Source organism: Hoplias malabaricus, chromosome 4 (genome assembly GCF_029633855.1).
Source record: "Hoplias malabaricus isolate fHopMal1 chromosome 4, fHopMal1.hap1, whole genome shotgun sequence".
NCBI classification, from domain to species: domain Eukaryota; kingdom Metazoa; phylum Chordata; class Actinopteri; order Characiformes; family Erythrinidae; genus Hoplias; species Hoplias malabaricus.
Genome location: NC_089803.1, coordinates 30,600,893 through 30,623,967, shown reverse-complemented (window position 1 = coordinate 30,623,967; position 23,075 = coordinate 30,600,893). Strand labels below are relative to the sequence as shown.

Below are 23,075 nucleotides of genomic sequence, written 5' to 3'. Positions count from 1 at the left end.
AATGACTTAATTTATACTTCATTCTCGTATAAATACATTCCCACACAGTTTCGCGTCAAGCCTTTATTTATAAAGGGATCGCAGTCACTTGGAAAGTGAAACAGAAGAAAAACATGACCCAGCATTGACTTGTGGCGGAACTTGATGATTCCGATGATGATTCCACACGGCGAGTGTTTACTGCGGGGCTGTTGTGATGGTGACGTATATGCAGCGTTCTAAACCACACACTCATTCACTTCACAAACTACACTTATAAATGCACTCCTGATGGTGGAGCACTATTTTCTTACACACTATGTAGTGTTGTAGTGCGCTGGTTGGAATGTTGACACTCACTACACTGTGAATTATAAACAGCGCACATGGAGCTAAACTGGTGAGTTATTCGCAGAATTAGCTACATATTTTAACACAGAGGTGGTGATTTAATAGATATCTGTTAGGACAGCGATGGTGGGTAGTTGTATCAATGCTCATTATTGTGAAGTCATTAATGTTGGACGCTTCGGGAAAGAGAATTGTTTGATATCATCGTTGAGTGTCATTTAAACCCGTCAAGTATATAGCAACCGTTAACATCAAGAAATCTGAAATTAAAGGTTTAGATACGTGTTTTAAATCTAGTTTATCAAGAAGTTAAGAATGTCTCTATTAATATATTCAGAAAGGAATACAATATCTCCTAGAAGATATTTTCCAGGTGACACTGGTTTAATAATATTAACAAACACATACAGTGACGACGACCTGAGGACATTAAGGTAGCCGTTAGTCTATCTTCAAAATATGTTACTTTCGCTCTGTAGCCTTCAGAGGGTTTGCAATTTAAAAGCATCAGTCAATATCCCTGAAAATAAATAAACGAGGTCATTTTACCTCTTTCTGTTAAGGAAATCTAAATTCCTCTAAAATAATATTAACAAATCTGTGAGGAATGACTTTTTTGTAGCATAAACGTATTCACACATAAAGGAAAAGTAGTAAAGTTATGAAATGATTTAAAGGTTTTAGCGTGAAGTTATAGTGAACAAACCACTCTGAATGATTAATTGATGTGATTTTCATAATGGTTTAAGCTGTTTATCAGAAATGTGCATATATGTTGTTGTGAATAAAATATAGTTCTGTATTTAGAATGGCTTTTACATTCATTTGACCTGTTACTTAAGTGCAACATCATTGAGACACAAATGGCCCTTCACTGTTGGAATGTGGAATCACTCTTTTGGTCGTTGTTATGATTTGGTAAGAAGGAACATTTATAGCAGGTGTTTCCAGAGATAACTGGTAAATATTAGTTTTTACTGGGATACACACATGCTGGTAGATAATGTAATGCACTGCAGTTCAGTCCACAGCGTTTAGTTTTGTACTTGATGTAAAGTTGTATTATTAGAAGACTGCAATTACTTGTACTTGCAAAGTTATTTCACCAAACTAACAGAGCCAAAAAAAAAGAACGTGCAGGTCCAGACTGTGTGATAGCCGATGCAGTGTCCAAGAAAGTGTCTAATCCACTTCTCTGTGCAGGGATCAGGCTCCCATCAGTGGTCCTATCTCATATTCCAAAGATGCCTTTGACAGATTCTCTCTGGCACCCACGGTTAAAGAGCTATGGACCTTTCTACAGAGGTACGTTCCTGCTACTTTCTACAGAGGTCTACTTTGTTACTGAAAATGTTTCTTCACCACGTTCTGTATTTATCACTTAGGCCCATCATGTTATTATACATTTTGTATTAATAATATTGTAATGATTCATTAAACATCATGCAATACTTTATCTTTAGTGCGGATTTAAATGTTGAAGTGAAAGCAGAACCTAAGTCAAGGCCAGTTGGAAACTCCTCAGAGAAAAGGCCACCCAAAAACAATACCGTCACTCCACAGAACAACAGCAGAACGAGCCAGAGCTCTGCTGGTTCTGTTTCAGACTGCAATGACACACAATCTGACCGCAAGACTAAGGAAAAAGAAGAGTTCCCTGACCCAAAAGTACCTTATCCCTGCTACTCAACCCTCACATGCAAAGAACGACTTATATATATACAATTACTTAAAAGCAAGCACAAAATTCATGCTACACAGGTAAGCTGGGTCTTATTTGTTTACTTTACATATTCCTACAGATTATTATATATATTTGGCACAAAAATATAAATCATTTTATTCTCTTATGTGATTAAAACTAATAAAGAAGGTGAAGAATGAGGTTGCAGAGTTTATGAAGTATCTGCAGGATGTCTCCAAAATATGTGCTGATGAATATAACTACATGCCCCTGGGAGCCACTCGCTATTTAGAGGTATAGGACTGTTTTACATAAAGTTACAGTCTCTTCTATGTGCCTTGTACAATATTTTTGTCCTTTCTTTGTATCGAATGACCATTTAAAAATCTCTGTTTAACAGGAATATTTTAAAGCGAGCTTGGACTGTATGATGAACTACCCTCAGCTTTACAGTATTCATGCAGTCACCAGCCTGACTGGGGGAAAATTTGTATCAAACATTTCCCTCAACTTTGAAAAACAGCTGCTTGCTTTGGTAAAACACCTAAAGAATTTTATAAAAGAATTTACAACAATGTAAGAACTTTGCACTGACAGCTATTTGGTTCTTGTGCTTTCAATTCAGGGCAACATAGATATAGTACAAAAAAACATCATTCCAAAAGAAACACAACTTTCTGTGGATTATGACTCTGTTTCAGCGGTGACTCCTCCATTTAAAAAGGCCAGCCATTTTCATAGAGTAAGTGTTTTTCTCAGTGATCTGGCCTTAATTATGATATACAGTAATTGGATGACCTAATTTTTTTTATATTAAAATACCACTAGATGGTGCAGTTGACTTTGCTTTGGCGAAAACAGTTTTACTCTTTTTAATTTGCAGGCTATCAGCAGTGACATAAATGCAGAGAAGCTCTGTGCTACCTATAAGCCTCATGTATGTCTAGCAAAGGAAGCCTTGCTCCAGCTCCTAAACAACAGTGCGGGGTACACAGAGGCATGGGAGCTGCCAGTTTGTGTGAAGGAAAACCCCGGAGAAGGTGAGAGTTTGCCTCATTATCCCTAATGAGCTCTCCACAAAAGCTGTCCTTCTGATTTACATGGAAATGCATTTCCAACACATTATTAAAACAAAAAACCAGCACCTAATGTGTGTTTTTTTTTTTAACATTATTAAGTAAATTGCTATCTTTACAATTTTACCTTTGTCTCCACAGTGATCAGCCATCATATTACTACAACCTTCTTTGTTCTCCTTGGAGAACTAAATAAATTTCTGTCTCATTATTTTGAGATACTCTCTCACTGTTTTGGTATACTAAGTCATAAATTTGAGATGCTATATCAATATTTTGAGAATGTCTAGTAGAGAGGAAAAGAGAATGGGGATTGCATAATCAAGGAGTACTTCAGACATGAAGTCACAATTAGATCAGACAGAAAAGGTGGTGTCGTTTATTGACCAACACATACACACACATCCAGCAAACAGTGTGTTACATCTGTGTTACAGATGGATACATCACAAGTGGTGGATATCCGGGCTGACTGCAGACAGAGAACCTCACTTAGTATCTCAAAATACTGAGATAGTATCTCAAAATAATGAGATGGCAATAAAAAAATAGGTGTTGATTATGTTTTTATTTTATGTGGTATAAACAGCCTTCCATATATTCAGTTTCTTTCATCAAATCAGGTGTGAAGTAGAGATTGCAACCATCATTGGACTTTTGTTTGTCTTAAATATTGTAAATTGAATTAATGGTGTTGTTTTAGACTTATTTTTGTATATGATTACAATTGCACAGGTAACACTCCGACCAAAACCGTGTACATTGACCCTCCTCTGCTGAAGACACAGATGACCTATAGAGAGCGAAATCATCTCTTTCATGAGGAGAGCATAAAAGTGGCCTTCAAGAAAACAGGATCAAAACCTGTGCTTTACTTCACATCAGAGGACAACTCCAGGAAAGCAGATTTCAGCACAGAGGTAAATCTTTTCTTCAGTGGGGTACCGTTTTTTTCTTTCATACTTACTGTATTTTGGGGAAATGGAAATGGCATATCCACAGTCAGTTTTAATTGTTTGGATAGATGCTGTTTTTTTATATGTATATACTAATTCTGTGTTCTGTTTTATCTCTCAGGAAAAGAGAGCTATAAGAGTGGTTTCATTTGGCGAAAGCGGCATAGATTTTGATGTGGATGTAACTGAATTAGAGTCATTTGGGGAGTCCTACCAACTTAAAAATAATGTAAAAGCTCCTGAATCTGAAGCAGTCTACAAAAATCAAACTTCAATGTTAGACTCAGATAATCTCCCTCTGACTGTCACTTCCACACCTAAAAATGTTCATTCACAACCCCTTCCATTGGTAGAGGAAGAATTGCAAGAAGAGACTGTTGTAGATGACAGTTCACTGGCCAAGAGTGATGGGGATATTTCAAACAATGTGTCTGAAGACACTAAGAGTAGTAATGGTTCAAGTGCAGAAGTGTGCTTCAGTTCCGAATGTCCTCCATCCAAAAAGATGAGGTCCAGCTTAGAGCTCAATATGGATTCTGATGAGGAAAAGCTCATCATTGATTATCCAGACTCTCCACTGGATCCTTCTAAAAAAAATCCCCAGGAATCTTTACCTGCTCCAAAGAACATCTTGGACATCACCACAACTTCTTTCAATAATCAAACCTCAGATCCCACTATCCATTTAAGCCCCACCACCCCAGCCAAGGGAACAAAGAAAGGAGCCAAAAAGCCAAGAGTCTCTGAGGACTGTGATCAGCTAGGGCACATCTTGCGTATGCAGAATGCTATGCTGAAATCTTCCACAAGCAAGTGTCAAGAGTCTCCAAAAGCACAAACCCCAAACTGTAAACCTCCAGAGCCCAACCTAAATATCCACCCTCACTCTCTGGTTAAGCCCTGTGTCTCCTCCTACCTGGAATCAGAAGAAGGCCTTGATAAACAGACTGCAGCAACTGACACCCCTCAGTTCACAGTGCAAGCGAAAAGTTAGTATTCTAACCAAAAAACTATATACAGTACTGTGCAAACATTTTATGCATCAGAGATTATGAGATTTAAAAAGCTATTTATCTGACCAGTAAGTGTTTATTTGCTAAAAAACAAATAAACAAAAGATAAAGCTCAATATTAGAATAAAACCAAATAACATTATTCCAGTAAGTATTGGGTTAACTTTTGAGCTCACTGAGAAGGCATTAGTTTAAATATATATAATTACCTTAGGTGCCTAAGACTTCTGCACAGTACTGTGTATATATAAATATATACACACACACGGGGAACATTACTGTTTGTCAGAGCAACATTATGCAAATATTAAGTTCGTTTTTCAGTGTGTATATATACTTTTGTTCTTTAATTGACTTTTTTAGTCATTATGCAGTTAGATAAACATTTAAAAAAAACACCTGGCTTTAATGGTTGCACAATACTGTATTATTCATGAAGTCTTCTTACTAAACATATAAACTGTATAAAGTGTTATGAATTGTTATTATACACAGATGCCTTTAATAGATTTCCAATTTGAGTAGGATTAATAAAACCAGAGTTTATTTCTGCCATTTCTGCGTTCTGTAAAAACGTAACTGCTTGTGTGGTTCATTTATGGAGTAAAATGAAAGAGCAGCTTTGAAAATACAACAGTACACCACCCCATCTAATAAAATACACTTTTCAACAGTAATTAACAGTAATTAAGTATAAGTAAATGTATTTTTATCTGCTGTTAATATGTTTAGAAGGGCCTTAATCTGCCCTTTTCCTGAAAAGTCACTCTGAGTTTATGTAGCAGTGAATCACTACTGTTATTTAGTGTGTTTGATCTGCATGCTCTGGGAGCTTTTGTTGAAGAGAACTGTGTTTGCGGCTGTGGCAGGACTGCTGAATGAGGAGCTGCTGGGGATTGCTGAGGATGAGAAGGACTACGAGCCTCCACATGAGTCCAGTGTGCTGTACAAGCTCTACAGCCTGCTGGACCTGTTACTGATGGTACGCAGCACTGTGGAAATTGCTCACTCTAGGCATCATAATTCCAGTTTTCAGGTGAGTACATTTTCAGTGAGATTCCCTAAACATTTTTTTTCTGTGAATGTTTAATTCAGCATTAACATGGGTAAGAATTAAAGCTATGTCAGAATGTGGTGTCTTTGAACAACATTCACAGCATTTAGTAGACACTCTTATCCAGAGTGGCTCACAAAAGTGCTTAGTGTTCAGACAGAATGTGTATCCGAGCTAGTACAAATAGGATAGGGTCCAAATTCCCTCTGAGCTCAGATGCTTGTCAGAACAAGGACCAGTGCTGATACATAGAAACAACAAAATGTAGTAAGTGCAATAAACAAGACAATCTAGTTAGCGCTCAAACCTTGAAGGAAAGAATAGTCTGTGTTTGTATCTAGAAAGGAAGGAGTTAAGAGCAGTATAAGTGCAAAAACTTGGATTACTCACCTGAGTGGGTCGGTCTTCAGTCTGTGTTTGAAATCCGTAATAGTGGCCGCTCTTCGGACAGTCAGTTGAAGTTGATTCCACCATCTGAGCACCAGGACTGAGAAGAGTCTTGGCACTAGTCCTCCATGTAATTTTAGGTATAGCAGGTCAAGCCGAGCTGTACTTGAAGCTCAAAGGTTTTGCAGTGCAGTCAAACTTAATTCAAATATGAACATTGAAGATATTATTGGTGTTTGGAGTTTAGAACCACCAGGTTAACATTTGTGCAAACTTCATACATAAAACCTCTTACAGTGTAGGTCATAGTGCTGTGTGGGGCATACTTTGAAACAGGTTTCAGATCATCTTGTATTCCTGTAGCAAAAATGGCTGCATATGATGGCAGAAACTGGTGCAACATTCCTCAGAATAAATAGTTTTTCTATCATGCTGTATTAGATTTACTGAGTTATTGAATTATACCACTGTATTAATCTTAATGTTGGTTGTGGTGTAGCATTTACACAATCACAAACTGAGAAATATGCAGGCTAAAGTGCAGCCCTTCAGGGTGGGGTTAGTTAACATAGTGTCACAACTAAGCCTTCTGAAGGATACAATGAGAGAAATCCATATTCCTTTAATACAAATGAATGTATTTATGAGTTGATATGTATTATATGTATTTTCTTTTCAGGGGTGAAATATATAAACAGCAAAATCATACTCATATAAAGCACTGATTTGAGATTATTTGGGTAGGAAGAGGTTTTAAGACGGTGTGTGACATATGCATTTGGTGATAGAAGAAAAACTGTGTATGTCTAACTGTTACTTGAACTGCAGGTCAGCATGGATTATACTCCACACCTTCTCTGTAAATATACTCTTACTTTCCCATGCAGGGCATTATCCATGATCCTGCTGTTAGGTCATATCAGAATATTTGACAGTTGTGATTCGAGTCACTAGGTTTCCCATTCACAATTTGCCAAAGCAATGACTGGCAATGCTGTGATAAGAGTCCATTGAAATGTACTGTAGCTAATATAAACTTGTATTATAGCTCATTAAGTATGTAAAGGGCAGATATATTGAGCAGTCTGTTGTTGATAAGTAAGTTGCTATGTTAAAACTACCAGCAGGTTGTGTTATTTCAGATCTGTGTGCAGAGTAACCGTGCAATCTGTGTTGGTGCAGGCTGTCCCAGTGCACGTGCTGCCTAAGCTGGAGTACCAGCTGTGTTACGGAGCAGAGAGCCTGACCTACAGCGAATCCTGCCGTCTCTGGGCAGAGCAGCTACTACATTCCAGGACAAACTCTTTCATAGGTATGTCACTTTACAGCTGAGCTACATGTTTCTATAGCTTATGTGCATTCATTTTTAGACAATGAGATAATCTGAAGTGAGCTTTGTTCTGTTACGATCTATAAGTAGGGTGTAATGACTGTCTGTCTGGAGTGGAGTCTGCTCAAATACCGTCTTTTGCTTTTCATGGTAACTGCTCAGTACTCTTTGTTCATTCCAGCTAGTAGTGGTGAGTGTAAGGGGAGGGAGTGGTACTGTACAAGATTAGTTAAAGTTTGTTTAGAGCAGTAAGATCTCATTCGTCTTCTCTCTGAGTCAGAGAAGGGCAGAGGTGGAGTCACTGGTTAGAGGAAGCTGCTCTTTCCACTACCTCCTACATGACTCACATGGTCTGTGTGGTGGGGAGTTTGTTTGGAGACACTGTTGTCATAGCTACCAGCCTTTTAACCTTAGACTAAATGACAAATGAAAGGGTGTGTGTGTGTGTGCATGCTTTGTCAGCACAGTCTTTCCCAAGCTGGCTTAGTTTTCAGAAAGTTTTTCAGCAGTCACTTTTTACTGCTCTAAAATCACTGCTCTAAAATCACTGCTCTAAAATATTCTATTATTCAGATCAAATAGAAAATATCTGTATATTCTTGTATGTTTTACATATGTATTCATTTTTAAAGATATGTTTGAATTCCAAGTACATCCAACATGAATGCAAACATCAAAAAAAGAAAATAAATATGATTTATCAGTGTTTTTAAGCTTACCCTTTAACTTTGATGACCCCTTTGAACCCCTTTTGTCATACTTGAACACTGATTTCACAGTATTTGTTTTCCACTTATTTTTTTTCTCCACATTTGACACTGACTTGCTTTTCTAAAAGAGCATTCTCTCCCTTTCACAAGATATTCGCCTGGCTACCCTCTTTCTGTTTCTTCAGGATCTTACCCAACTGTATTTCCCATCACATTTTAGAGCATGTGTATTCTCACAAGGTAGTTGAGTCAGGGGTGTTAAATCAGTGGTGGGTGTGGCTGCAGTGAAGCATTTCAGTGAAGCAAAGTTTTTGTGTGAATTCAACCAAAAAAATGCATTTTCATTGGCCTTTACTGGTATGGCAAGACTGGAAACCTGCTTCTTTTTTATGCAAACCACACCTAGCAAACGCACTAACAAATAACAGTTTAACATATTTCCAGAATGTAGCATAGTATCAGATAATAATGACTTTAGATACGTAATTGTACTGGGATGTCTAATATACCTGAAGGAACCTTGCACATTGTAAATGCTATCAACACAAAAACACATTTCTATAAATTATTTTATGTTTTTTAAACTATTAGTTCACAGAATCTGAAGAAAATCTAACTTAACTGTAAATATCAATATTAAAATGTCACAGCTATAACCACATATATAGACATCTCTTAGACAATATAGATGTATTTCACCAAGCATTAGGCACATGTATATAAAAGCAGGGGGTTGCTTTGCAATAAAACTAATATTAAATATCAACATTTCATACACATGTAGGAATACTTATACATTTTTAAGTGTGCATTTCAGTGACATTAGTATTTTAGTTTTCCTGATATTATGATATTGATAAAAATAGTTTGATGAATGTTAAGATAAAAAGTGAAAGGAATGAGGAAACATTTGGCTCACATTCAGGGAACTCTCAACCACTGTGCAATCCTAGAAGAATGCAAGGGAGTAGGCACATGCTCATAGTTGATATTTCTTATTTGATACTTACTAGCAGGCAAGCTTGATCTTTAAACCTAAATATGTAAAGAACATGTAACATTAATTTATTATAATTAAAGCAATGTCAATTATTACTATTATTATTATTGTTAATATTAATGTTGTCTAGACCCCTTCTCTTCTTGTTCTTGGTTTTAAGCCAGGATGCTGCCCTGGAGAAGACCTCCAGTTCACACTCTCTTATTAAGGCATATTTTGGCATGAGTTCTCAAGGACTTGGTATTTGAATGCAGTGGAGCACTGCTTTTACTTTGAACATACTCAGTTGTAGAGGGTGGATAGACCTACAGCCTGCTATGTGTTGATCTTTGGATTTGATTTTCTCTGTGTCTGTTTTCTCTCAAAAACTAAGCAAAAAAAGTAGAGATCAATTTTTAAAAAAAAAATAAAACTGCAGTTCTCTACTAATGATTAATGTGGACATTACAGCAGTGGAAATCTTGACTTCGTGATGGTTGCTTGTGGGTGGGGTATGAGCCAGTAAAACTGTGGTTGACTTTTCAGTAATAAACACTAATTACACACACACACACACACACATATACATACATACATACATACATATGTGTGTGTGTGTGTGTATATAATAAATAATAATATATTATATATATAAAATAGTACTGTGGAATGTTTCAGCTGTTACATTATGTGAAAGCACTTTACATGTGCTCATGTAGAGCTTGTAGAGACAGGTCTTTTCACTGTACTGTGACTGTCAGAGTCAAATAACATGACGTAGTACTGAGCTACCAAGAAGCAGCATGCAACTTGTTAGCTTAACCGTTCTTGTCTAAATGAAATTCATAATGGAATCCTAACTTACTTATTTTCTTGTGTGTGTGTCTTTGTGTATAACTATGTGTGTTTGTGCATGCAGGTCGCATCAATGCACACACATCACAATTGGTGCAGCTGCATGAGCTCCCACATGACTGGATCCAGATGACCACCTGTGATTTCAAGTATGCAGACCCTCTTTCACTCCCTGTCCTCATATGACCACTCCATTAGCCTGGTTTTATCATGAAGTAATGGTTTCTTTTTTGTACACATTATGGAATGTCAATGGTATATTTAAGTGATTTGATTAAAAAAAAAGTTTCCAAATCAATTTAAATTTTGTATTTAGGAAATGATTCAAGGTTTCGTTAGTAACATTTCCCTTAATCACGTATGCATTTATTGTTAATTACAATTTTTTCTGTCTGTTTTGTATTCTTCTATTTTCTTTTACAGGCCAGCTAGGTGCTTGAACATTCTCCATCATATATTGAGAAAAGTCATGGAGTGAGTTCTATTGTTTAATAAACCGTTATTCCTGCCAGGATTAAACCTAAACCTATCCCTATCACAGCCCCTTTTGTAGCTTAGAAACAACACCACACCTCAGGATGAGCCAGGGGTTTTACATTCCTTCTTCTGAAGTGTGTTATTCTGGCTGTGTCTACTGAGTCCAGCTGTCCACTTCTTTTTATCTGTTTCAGCTTGGAGAAGGGAAGCTACCTGCTGGGCCACAAACCTGGAGAGGCATTTGTGACCATCTTCAAAGCCAGTGATGGAAAGCAACCCAGTCGTAGTACCTATGACCTTCAAGCAGTGCACTGTGGTCCCCCTGTGGTCCCTCCAGAGCCCAAGGTGCCCTGGGTTCCCTTGGACCCATTCCATCTAATGTCTTTCCATCACAAATGCAAGAGACCACCATGCACTTTCCCACCACAGCCACCACTACAGAGAAAGGTATGAAAAATTTTTTGTTTTCTGGTAAGATAATACAAACCGGATTCCAAAAAAGTTAGGACACTAAACAAATTGTGAAAAAAAACTGAATGCAATGATGTGGAGGTGCCAACATCTAATATTTTATTCAGAATAGAACAAATCACAGATCAAAAGTTTAAACTGAGAGAATGTATCATTTTAAGGGAAAAAATATGTTGTTTCAAAATTTCATGGCGTCAACAAATCCCAAAAAAGTTGGGACAAGGCCATTTTTTACCACTGTGTGGCATCCCCCCTTCTTCTTACAACACTCAACAGACGTCTGGGGACAGAGGAGACCAGTTTCTCAAGTTTAGAAATAGGAATGCTCTCCCATTCCTGTCTAATACAGGCCTCTAACTGTTCAATCGTCTTGGGCCTTCTTTGTCACACCTTCCTCTTTATGATGCACCAAATGTTCTATATAGGTGAAAGATCTGGACTGCAGGCTGGCCATTTCAGTACCCGGATCCTTCTCCTACGTAGCCATGATGTTGTGATTGCTGCAGAATGTGGTCTGGCATTATGTTGTTGAAAAATGCAGGGTCTTCCCTGAAAGAGATGACGTCTAGATGGGAGCATATGTTGTTCTAGAACCTGAACATAGTTCTCTGCATTAATGGTGCCTTTCCAGACATGCAAGCTGCCCATGCCACAAGCACTCATGCAACCCCATACCATCAGTGATGCAGGCTTCTGAACGGAGCGTTGATAATAACTTGGGTTGTCCTTGTTCTCTCTGGTCCGGATGACATGGCATCCCATTGTTCTATAAAGAACTTCAAATCGTAACTGAACTGACCACAGAACAGTCTTCCATTTTGCCACACTCCATTTTAAAAGACCCCTGGCCCAGTGCAAAAACTTCAGAGAGGCACTGAAACTCTGAGAAGCTCTTTTTATACCCAATCATGTTGTCAATTGACCTAATTAGTGTTAATTGGTCTTCCAGCTTTTCGTTATATGCTCCACTTCCTTTTTCCAGCCACTTATTGCTACTTGTCCTAATTTTTTGGGACACTGTTGACACTGTGAAATTTTGAATCAACATATTTTTCCTTTAAAATGTTACATTTACTCAGATTAAACTTTTGATCTGTCATCTATGTTCTATTATGAATAAAATTTTGCCATTTGCCATCTCCACATCATTGCATTCTGTTTTTATTCACAATTTGTTAAGTGTCCCAACTTTTTTGGAATCCGGTTTGTACATGAAATTAGTTAAAGGGAAAAATAAAGACTCCTAAGTTTTTGGGTTCTTTTTTTGTTTGTTTTGTTTTGTTTTTATATTTTCTTTTGAAGCTAACATCATGTCACAGGCATCTGATATATCTCATTTGTAATCAGCAATATATTTTCTTATATTTTTTTTCTATTACAAGGAAGGACCCATCAAAGGGATGGCTGCCTTTTAAAATGGAGGTGTCACGTGTGACATTTTTTGAACTTGTTTAGGTTATAGCCTTCAAGAGATAGATATGAATGATTTGATCTAATAACATGTTTACAAAAGGCGCATTTTACACAACCCTCCATGCATTGCCAGTGTAAACAATCTTCATGAGACATTGCCCTCCCCCCACCCAACAACTGCTTTTGGTTTAGCCCTGATAAGTCCATGAACTGATATCAGAGCTCTCAGCCCACTCATTCCATTTGATTGCTCCAGAAATAACACTAACAAACTGCAGATTTTCCGCCTTGTTTTTTCTTACAAACTCTTAGGCTCATACTCTTGATGAATTCTACTTCAGTAATTTGGTCTGGCTGCTGGTGAAGTCCTCTCATTGATAGTTACTAACAAAAGCATGAAAAAAATGTGAAATATTCTTTTTCTAAACACATTCAATTGGAACAATGTGCTGCTACAGGCCTTGTGAATAGCAGCAACATCTTCCCCCAGTGTTGTACTTTTCTGTAAAGCAGACCAGATAATTATGTTACACATTTTTAATCACCATCAAAAACCATCAGGTCAGAATCTGTCATCAGATAAGGAATTTAAGGAATAGGTGATCTCTGTGATGTCATTGAAACATGATGAAAGTATGACATCTCATTCTCATACAACCTCAATCATTTGAGTCAAGCAGCTCTAGCTTTCATTCATTCACTCATTCATTATCTGTAACCACTTATCCAATTCAGGGTCGCGGTGGGTCCAGAGCCTACCTGGAATCATTGGGTGCAAGGAATACACCCTGGAGGGGGCGCCAGTGCCTCACAGGGCAACACAGACACACACACACACACATTCACTCACACCTACGGACACATTTGAGTCACCAATCCACCTACCAACGTGTGTTTTTGGACTGTGGGAGGAAACCAGAGCACCCGGAGGAAACCCACGCAGACACAGGGAGAACACACCAACTCCTCACAGACAGTCACCCGGAGCGGGAATCGTACCCACAACCTCCAGGTCCCTAGAGCTGTGTGACTGCGACACTACCTGCTGCGCCACCGTGCCGCCCGCAGCTCTAGCTTTAGAGTTAAATTAGTTGGTCCAGTCTTTATGTTGCACATCAACTTTCCAGTATCTATGGGATTAGATATTAGATGATATTGCTTTTATTATGGTGATTTACTTCTCGTGTGGTGGATTAAGAAATAACAATGTGTGCACTGTGCTACTACTTTCTTGCATGAGTGTCTGCTGACAGTTTTTCACTCATCTATTTTCTGCTCTCTCTGTCTTTCCCTCATACATGAATGCCAACAGGCAGGAGCACGTAAAGGGGCAAAGCAAGGTAACATTCCAACCAGACCACCACAAAGAAGCCAGAATTCTGCAGCACGTCCTGCTCAGAAGTGGAAGAAAAAGAGAAAGGTTAGGAAAGCTTTACAGGAAAAAGGGGGACAGTCAGAAACCATGACGTAACTGAAGGCAGCCTCCCAAACCAGTTACATGAGCAAACAGAAGTAAGACTTTGTGAATATGGAGGTAAGACATAGCAGTGTGTCAGAATGAGCTCAAGTTAGAATCGCTTTAATGTACACACGGTAGAATGTGAGGAGCAATCATCAGCTGGACTGTAGATAGGGGAAATGTAATTTATTGAAACATATGTAAGTACTGCAGAATGTTCTTTCTAGATTTTTAATTCTGCATTTTCCCAAATACTGATACTTTTTCAGTTAGATTTATTTGGAGTTGTAAAAGCAAGTTGTATGATGTGAATGTACTTAAAATAGTGTACTTTTATTTAAGGAGGCACTTATGTAATTATGTTGTTTGTACTCTTTATTTGTAAGGTCAGAATGAATAAACATTAATATAAGTCCGGAATTTTATCGTTTTTAATGTGTTTACAATTCGAAATATAAGGATCTTTTGAAATATGTGAATAATATGTTAGGGCTGTGGACTGATTCATTTTGCTGTGATTAATTGCCATTAATTGCATTTTTCCTTTGTTACATAGACAAAGTTTATACTTAAGGTTTTAATAAAATACATCAAATGTAAAATAAAATAATCAATGTTCAATCAACACACAGTTACAGAACTGTGAGACGTTATTATAATTTAGAATAATATATCTTCTTGATAACGGTAGTGCTTTTATAGCATTATGTATAATTAAAAATAAACATAAATAGAGTAAAAATATTTTTTATTCTAGTAGATGTGTTGTGAGCTACTGTAAAGAACATAGTTGGTTTCCAGATAATATTTAAATCAACAGCACACTTGATTTAACAAAATGAAATATTTATCAACTGGAAAGTATTGGATGAAACTTCAAATATTACTGGACTGCCACAAGGAAAGATTAGGAAAGGGTTAAACCAACACTTTCACACACAAGAGCGCTGCTTTTTTAAATTTTTTAATTTATTTATTTATCTTTGAACAAATAAGTTTGCCTCTCAAATAAATATCTTTATATATCTCATTTTCTCAGGCACCTAAACTTTTGCACAGTACTTTATGTCTGAATTTTCGGCCATTCATTCAGAAGAGCATTTCTTGAGGGCTCAGAGATAGATTCAGTGGCTAAAGAAAAATAATTTGCATAGAAATAGATATAATTTGGATGAAAAAATAAAACTAAACTGTGTGAACTGTTTGTTCTTGAGGTTTATTTCTGTTCTACTGGTTTGAAGGCACCAAACAGAAAATCAGTTTTGTTCTGTGGCTGCCCTTTTGAAGTGATTCTGGAGAAAAAGAATGCAGTATTGATTTAATACAATTTTAGCATTCCATACTATAATCAGTTGATCAAGAATGATTGTGACTGGTGTTTCGTTGTGAATGCCTGTCACTCACCAGCAACTAACTGTATACGCAATTCCTTTATATCAGAGTAAATTATATGGGAACGTTCTCTTGTAGATTAGTCAAGTAAAACAAAAACCCAGCAAGTTTTCTTCTTTATGTCAAGCAACAAAAACGTAGTGTGATATGTTAGATGCATACAATCTCATGTCCTATCAGGTTAATATTGAGTATGTGCACATCACTGAGTAAATGCTGGAAAGATATAGATTGTGCAGCCCTGGTATAAATTGTGGTTTTGTGGGGTTTTGCCTTCGTGAAGTTCTCACATTCTAATGATAGGTTTTCAACCCCTTATTTAAGTGTCTCTTTAGCTTTGCTGTCCTGGTGGAACTGTAACAGTATTAAAAGAAACTGAAAGGGAACCTATTATATCAAACAGCTAATTGACATTTACTGTTTAGTTAAAATCACAATATATTAGTGATTTGTAGATCTTCTGAGCATTGCTTCTGGTTTCCTGATGTTCCGGAGTTCATTCATATGGAATAAATTTCCAAACTGCACCAATGTTTCAGTTACATTTTAAGGTAGATTTTCCAGTTTCAGGTACTTTTCTTTGGTGAATGGTTAAACAAGCACTGAGAATTCAAGTTGAAACCCAGACTGCTGCTGCCCAATATTCTTTCATCAAAGGGAGTGGAAGAGGAGTGGTGAAAAGGGCTTGGTTCAGTACACTGGAAGGGGCCGTACTAGAACTAACAGGGAGGGAATAAAGCTGCTGGCAGTGGCCCTGGTATTTAAACACCACACCCATTTCACTTCTCATAGCTGGGACTCTGCTGTACATCATTATTACACTGCTCACTTAGGTAAGTCTATAACCACAGCTTTTACAGTATGCAGCAGCTAAAAAATGTGTAGTATACTGTGAAATGTTGCAGTGTCAAATCTTCAGATATATTTCTGGTTCAATGATATTCATTTCTTATGCACATTTAGCAACAGTGCTGTTATTTGTAGCGATACTGTTTGTTTACACAGAGGCTTGTAGATCATTGATTTTTTTATTTTTAAACTGCTTATGAGCTCCAGTTTTATCAGGCTGCAGTAAAGATGATAAGAGGTTTCTCATACGCTGTAGAGATTTTTCCCCAGCATTCTCTTTCATGGGTGTGTCTCCTTTCTGAGTCCTGCTAATAGTCCTTGTCTGCGCAAGATCCGAAGGAGAACATCATTGCTAAGCGACAGCATTCCTTGAATGACTTAAAAAAAAAAAAAAAAAAAAACCACTTCTCCTACTTACTGCCCGACTGTTGTTGTTAAGTTTATTTGGTCTCTGTTGCTAAGGTTGTTGGATGGGTGACAGATTTTGATTGGGGAACAATAACCAGGAAGTCTCAACCCTGGCAGTGCAGCTCAGAGGTTTACTTTGGAACATGCACTTTTAGATAAATCACAGCTGGAACCCATTCCTCAAAGTAAAAGAGAGACAAAGAACCTCTAAGCTTTACTGTTGACTTTTGTATTTTCAAAATGTTGTCAAATGACTCAAAGAACCCAGGAGTGATTAATCACTTCATTCTATACAAAGGGCTTAGGATCCTGAGGTTTATTCTGTAAGAAAACTAGAATCCAGAGCATTTGTTTCCATGAGCTAACATTAGCTTTTCTTTCTTCAACCTGATTGCATAACACTCTGACTCAGGCAGCATGCGATTCTTAAAGGCCCCTGCACTCAATTCCTAGCTCTGCATTTTAAAGACGTATGGCAAACCATTAACTGAGTTTTAACAAGTAATTATTAATAACACATTAATTTTCCCCAAAACTGGCCCTTACAGCAGGACCAACATGGCGCTGGTGGCTGAATTCCTGGGTCAAATCACATTTAATTTGGGGGTAAGTTTTCTCAAGATGAAAGAGATTCATTTAATCCCACATAATGTTGATGCAAGTTTAATGTTTAGTATCTACCATTTAATGTTTTCATCTTTTAATCATAAATCCCAGGCCAGTGAGACCACCTACCCCACTGTGGTCCCGTCATCAGATTTCGACCCTGACAAAGATGCTGCCAGAATAGAGACCGCTATCAAGACTAAAGGTATGAAAAAAAGTTCCTTCTAATTTCCTATAATAATATAACAGACAAACCACATAAAGCTGAACAATTAAGATTTCCCGCAATACGGAGCAGTTTAGCTAGAAACATTCACTTAAAATTAAACTTGTTTGCTTTTTGTTTCTGACCAAATGTTGGCCAAAACCAGCACTGCTGGTGAGTCATCATCCTGTCTGGAAGCTCTTAGGCCGGGTATGGAAAATTTTCTGGGTGAGGCCTTTGTGGCTGCAGCCTGCAATCCAATGCCTACATGCTCTTTATTTCTACCACTCGACCACCCAAAACTGCCCATTTAGAACATGATCTAATTTCACATATTTGAGACCTTTTGAGAATGTGTTGTGAGCTGTGTTGCAGAATTTTGACGTGCAAAAAAAAGAGCCAATATATTAAGCACAAACTAAAATAGCAAAATGTATGTTGTAGGTGTGGATGAGCAGACCATTATTCAGATACTCACCAAACGAACATATGCCCAAAGACGAGAAATTGCCTTTGCGTATGAGAGGAGAGCCAAGAAGGTTGGAATTAAATTTTAATGGACTTTTTTTCTAAAGATTATATCATCAGTCATTGCACACTTTTTCAAGGCACCAGTTTTTTATTTTTCATTAATATGCAATTTGCCATCTCAATATCCTGAGATACTATCTCATTGTTTTGAGATACTAAGTCAATATATTGAGATTCTTTCTCATTATTTTGAGACAGTATCTCATTATTTTAGATACTTCAATATAGTGTGATAGTATACAATCTCAATATAATGACTTATTATCTCAAAATAATGAGATAGTATCTCAGGATATTGAGATGACAAATTGCATATTAATGAAAAATAAAAAACTGGTGCCTTTTTTGTATTATTTTATGTGTTGGAAACAGGCTTCCATAAATAATAATATAAAACACTCTTTGTTTAAAAATTATTCTACAGGATATGATTTCTGCCCTGAAGGGGGCACTGTCTGGCTCACTAGAGACAGTCATTCTTGGACTCATGAAGAGCACTGCTCAGTACGATGCTTCTGAAATCAAAGCCTCTATAAAGGTAAGACGTCAAGGCTGGATCTCAAATGGCACTCATCTCCCTGTATAGTCAACTTTGTAGAGCATGATACTGTGGCTTGTACACCTATTTTGACATGTTTGTTATTGTGTCATAACCTGCTCACAGTGCACTCTACAGGGAGCATAGAGCCATTTAAAATTCCCATACTTTTATGTCAGTAAGCATAAATTAAAATGCATATATGTACTCCCACCAATTGTATGTGTGCAGGGACTGGGAACAGATGAGGAGAGCCTGATCGAGATCCTCTGCTCCCGAAGCAACGCAGAGCTGGTGGAGATTAAGAAAGTCTACAAAGAGCGTAAGTTGGAGAGGACCTGAATCTTAAACATGAATATGAGGAGCCAAGTGGATCGCCATGAGTGTAAGATAAGCAAGAACAACTGAATGTAAATGCTTGTCTCTGCAGTGTTCAAGAAAGACCTGGAAAAAGATGTGGCTGGAGACACTTCAGGAAGTTTTGCTAAGCTGCTGCTGGCCCTAGTGGAGGTGATGAGGGACTGTTAACATATACTTTATTATACTAGTTTAAATACATATCCAATGCAATGTGTTGTGTTGTTTTTAATGCTCTATTACAAGCCTTTGCCCCTTCATTTTTCAACAGGCCAAAAGGGCTGACCCCAGCAATGTTGTTGACTATGAGCTAATTGATGAAGATGCCAGAGTAAGTCAAAGTGTTTCTGTTGCTTATTTTGCTGAAACCTTACAAGTAGAACAGTGAATTAGTCAGTTCTTCAAACAAGAGACTTGTTAATTTGGACCCTCCTCTTCCCAGGCACTGTATGAAGCTGGAGTGAAAAGAAAAGGCACTGATGTCAAAACCTGGATCACAATCATGTCTGAGAGAAGTGTCCCTCATCTGCAGAAAGGTTCCTCAGCCTCTGGCATGCTATACTTTGGTAGAAACACTAGAAAAAAGAATTGCATATTTTATTGTCTGATATTTCTCTGCAGTGTTCGAGAGATACAAGAGCTACAGCCCATATGACATGCAGGAGAGCATCAGGAAGGAGGTGAAAGGAGACCTGGAGAAATCCTTCCTCACCTTGGGTTAGACTCTTTAAATAAAATGTATAATATGCAAACAGATACTTAGGGCTTTGAAAAGTTTTCTATAAAACCATGGCTTATTATGAGGCCTGAGATGTATATCACTAATTGCTACTAAAGCAGACTCTCAATAGAAACTGAAAACCAAACCCCAGAAATATTAATAAGATTTTTTACTAAATAACCTGTTAATCTGATGACATTTTGACATTTGTAGCTGATCATTGGATGTGTTGGATAATTATTATTTAACTCTGTAATTTATGTTTGTTCTCAAAGTTCTGTAAAAGAAAAATGTAGATGCTTTTTGACACTGTGAACATTCTTCTTACACCCACAACTTCTTTTCTTGCAGTCCAGTGCTTTGAAAACAAACAGCTGTACTTTGCCAACAGACTCAGTGATGCCATGAAGGTAATTACAATTTCTGTTATTTCTGCTTTTCCTTGAGAAAAAGGAAACTTCCATTTCTTTTTCATGAGTTTGAAAGAAATTGTTTCAAAGTTCACCTCTCTGTGATCTAGCTGCTGACGTGGCAGAAGACTTTCGGTGAGGTTGCATCAGACAGCACCATAGTCTTTAATGTGTCTTTTGTGTGTGTGTGTGTGTGTGTGTGTGTGTGTGTGTGATTGTGCGCTTGCGTGTGCATATGCATCTGTGTCCATGTGTCTGTGTTTCAGAGTAAAGGAGCGAAGGAGAAAGTGGTGACCAGGATCATGGTGTCCCGCTGTGAGGTGGATCTGAAGAAGATCAGATCTGAGTTTAAGACTCAGTATGGGAAGTCTCTGTATAAAACCATCGCTGTAAGTTTCTCTCAAACAAACAAACACACAAAACACTGCAGGCTTTCTTAACCAGTCAGTGATTTAAAAAAAAAAGCACAAAACAGCTTTTTATATGTAGTCATATGTGATAGATTTCTATTTGCTTCCTGTTGAAGATATTACCTTTCATCTATTTTGCATGTGAATGTAGATAGTTCTCTTGTTAAATTAGCTATTTATTTTAAGCTATAATTCTCCATATTAAACTGAAGTGTGTGACTATATTTTGTGGTTTCTGTGCAGGAACACACTAAAGGAGACTATCAGACAGCATTGCTGAGTCTGTGTGGTGGAGATGATTAAAGTGAACCAGGTCACTGTGGTTCCAGCAGTCTCAAATGCCCTCAGTCTCCGGTGTGAAGCCCAGGTCTCCAGTTTGTCTCTTAAACTGGATACACAGGGCTGTGCAGTGTCCTGTCAAGACACCCTGTAGTCAAAATTTGTTTTGCGACATTTGTTTAGTTTAAGTGTTTAATACACTTCTGTATTATTGACTTTGAAATTGTCAGACCTATGTTTATAAGCTTATCTTGGCAATGTGTACACAGAGGACCATAAATAAAGGACAACACTATAATCAGTGGGAATCAGATGTCTCATTTCAGTTCAGCACACTTTCTCTTTTGTTTGATGCGTTCTGGTACATGCCCTACTTCATTATCTAAGGCAGATGTAGAGTGCAGTTCCTGTAGTGGTCCAGCAGAGAGCAATAGAGTATCACAGGGCTTTACCTCTCAGACTCATGTATCACACTGCTGCTTACTAAGGCTTCACTTTGATGTTCAGAGCTGCCTTATTATTTTTTAAAAAATCACTGAAAATATTTGATCTCAAACATGATTTACATATTTTATCCCCTCATTTAAAAAAAAAAAAGTAAAAGCCAAAAAAAAAAAAAAAGTTTTCTCCTCCAGATGAGGTAACATTATCTTACTGCGTTCATGATGAAATATAAATATGCTCCGCTGCCTTGTACTGCCAAATAAAGGCTTTGATTAGAGATACTTGCTTTTCTGATTTGTTACTTAAGGAAAGCAGGCATCATATTCATTCCGAAACCATTTACATAATAATCACATAACGCCTCAACCATGCCATCCATCGCCCTGCATTATCTGCCAGTGAGTGAGAGTCTATTTAGATGGGAATATCCTTTGCCGACATATTTTATGGGAGCAATAAAAAGTGTTCTCATGCTGCCTTCCCTTTCAAGTGAGCGATGCGGCTTTATTTAGATGTTTTAATCATTAGTGTGTTTTGCTGTGTTTGTTTGGTGCTAATTTTTTAATTAAAAATGTTAATTTAACCTCCAGCTAAGATGATTAGCATAGCAGAAAGAGGTTTCTATACTGGAGCTTTGTGCTGTTTAGTTTGTGGTCTCTGAGGGTGAGAGCCGCCAAAGCGTTGACAATGCATTTCTGATAGAGGAGATGCACAAGCAGCCCCAGCAGGGCCCAAACAGAGCTCTCCATGGGGTGTGTGTGTGACAGAGAGAGAGAGAGAGATCTAGGAAATCTAGAGGGCTGTAGAGAAAGTAGACACAGTTAGACTGTATTTAATCATACACCGTTACAGTGTTGATGTGAGAAATACTAAGGCCAAGACAGGACGAGAGCTTTTCATGTGCCCAGTCAAAAGTTTAAAATAAATTATAAAATGTATCATGTTTTTTTTTTTTGTTTTTTTTTTTTTTTTAAAGGCCATATCATTTTTAAAAATCAGCAAATAAATAGTAAATAAACTCTAAAATAAACAGAACACATTGTTTGTTCGTAGCAGAGCATGTTTTTATGTAGAAAATAAGCAGAATATTACCCAGTGGAGGCCAAATTTTTTTGGGGTGCAAATGTAGACATGAAAATTCCCATAGTGCAATTCAGTGCAGGATACGATTCCTCCATTCCAGTCCTTTTGACATCGCCCTCAGTGAAGCTCCGAAGGTTACTGGTTAGAGCTGCTGTCTGACGGCAAGTACATTTTCCAATGCTCAGAACTTCTTGTCAGTGGCTGGAGCAGGAATTCCTTCAAAAGTTTATAAGGCTGCAAATTTATTGTCATTTTGTAATAATATTGATGAGAACATTACCCCTTTGTGCTGTTTTATGTTTATTGCCAATAAAAGATAAAATATAGTGTAACGGAGAGTAAAACAGTATTTTGCAAAAGCAGGGAGTAGATTTACGCTGGGCCACGCTGACAGATTAATTTCCACATCATAAAGACGAGAGTACCTCCCATATTTTTTCCTTTTTATGTGGATGTACAACATGCTGTTGAGCTCAAGGCCGGCCCACAGGGACCTCCAGCAAAACCCCGGCGGGAACTCTCTTTCCTGGATTGAAACGAGGCAATTTGTCATCACAAATGCTGACACTCCATCATTCAGAAAGGACCCCGAGCCCATGAATGTCACACACACACACACACGGAGACAAAGTGGCACCGGGAGGATGA

General features: G+C 37.6%; 2 protein-coding genes across 3 annotated transcripts; both read left to right on the top strand.

Annotated features, from left to right (window-relative positions):
* Positions 1-322: 322 nt before the first annotated feature.
* ice2 (interactor of little elongator complex ELL subunit 2) lies at positions 323-14,606 on the top strand. 2 transcript variants are annotated; one of them, XM_066668373.1, is made up of 15 exons: positions 323-379; positions 1,534-1,635; positions 1,794-2,091; positions 2,204-2,308; positions 2,415-2,549; positions 2,640-2,756; positions 2,898-3,054; positions 3,826-4,010; positions 4,168-5,035; positions 5,929-6,095; positions 7,683-7,812; positions 10,439-10,523; positions 10,798-10,848; positions 11,046-11,298; positions 14,048-14,606. In XM_066668373.1, the coding sequence occupies exons 1-15, from the start codon at positions 366-368 to the stop codon at positions 14,204-14,206; spliced, it is 2,826 nt and encodes a 941-aa protein (XP_066524470.1). In that variant the 5' UTR covers positions 323-365; the 3' UTR covers positions 14,207-14,606. The 2 variants fall into 2 exon arrangements, with proteins under 2 accessions (XP_066524470.1, XP_066524469.1); XM_066668372.1 differs by having other exon boundaries at positions 2,201-2,308.
* A 1,715-nt stretch (positions 14,607-16,321) lies between these two features.
* anxa2a (annexin A2a) lies at positions 16,322-21,221 on the top strand. The gene is made up of 13 exons (XM_066667931.1): positions 16,322-16,419; positions 17,392-17,449; positions 17,561-17,654; positions 18,099-18,193; positions 18,610-18,723; positions 18,955-19,045; positions 19,154-19,233; positions 19,352-19,411; positions 19,523-19,616; positions 19,702-19,797; positions 20,153-20,211; positions 20,478-20,600; positions 20,865-21,221. Exons 2-13 carry the CDS (start codon positions 17,402-17,404, stop codon positions 20,922-20,924), a joined length of 1,014 nt encoding a protein of 337 aa, XP_066524028.1. The 5' UTR covers positions 16,322-16,419; positions 17,392-17,401; the 3' UTR covers positions 20,925-21,221.
* The last annotated feature ends 1,854 nt before the right edge of the window (positions 21,222-23,075 follow it).

What these genes read in the sequence shown, in the direction of transcription:
- ice2 (XM_066668372.1), top strand. An exon ending in AGGCCAGCCATTTTCATAGA is followed by an intron (nt 2,757 to 2,897) that starts GTAAGTGTTTTT and finishes TTTAATTTGCAG; the next exon opens with GCTATCAGCAGTGACATAAA. An exon ending in ATATTGAGAAAAGTCATGGA is followed by an intron (nt 10,849 to 11,045) that starts GTGAGTTCTATT and finishes TATCTGTTTCAG; the next exon opens with CTTGGAGAAGGGAAGCTACC.
- anxa2a (XM_066667931.1), top strand. Translation starts at nt 17,402, where the DNA reads ATGGCGCTGGTGGCTGAATTCCTGGGTCAAATCACATTTAATTTGGGG. An exon ending in GACCGCTATCAAGACTAAAG is followed by an intron (nt 17,655 to 18,098) that starts GTATGAAAAAAA and finishes TGTATGTTGTAG; the next exon opens with GTGTGGATGAGCAGACCATT. An exon ending in AAATCAAAGCCTCTATAAAG is followed by an intron (nt 18,724 to 18,954) that starts GTAAGACGTCAA and finishes GTATGTGTGCAG; the next exon opens with GGACTGGGAACAGATGAGGA.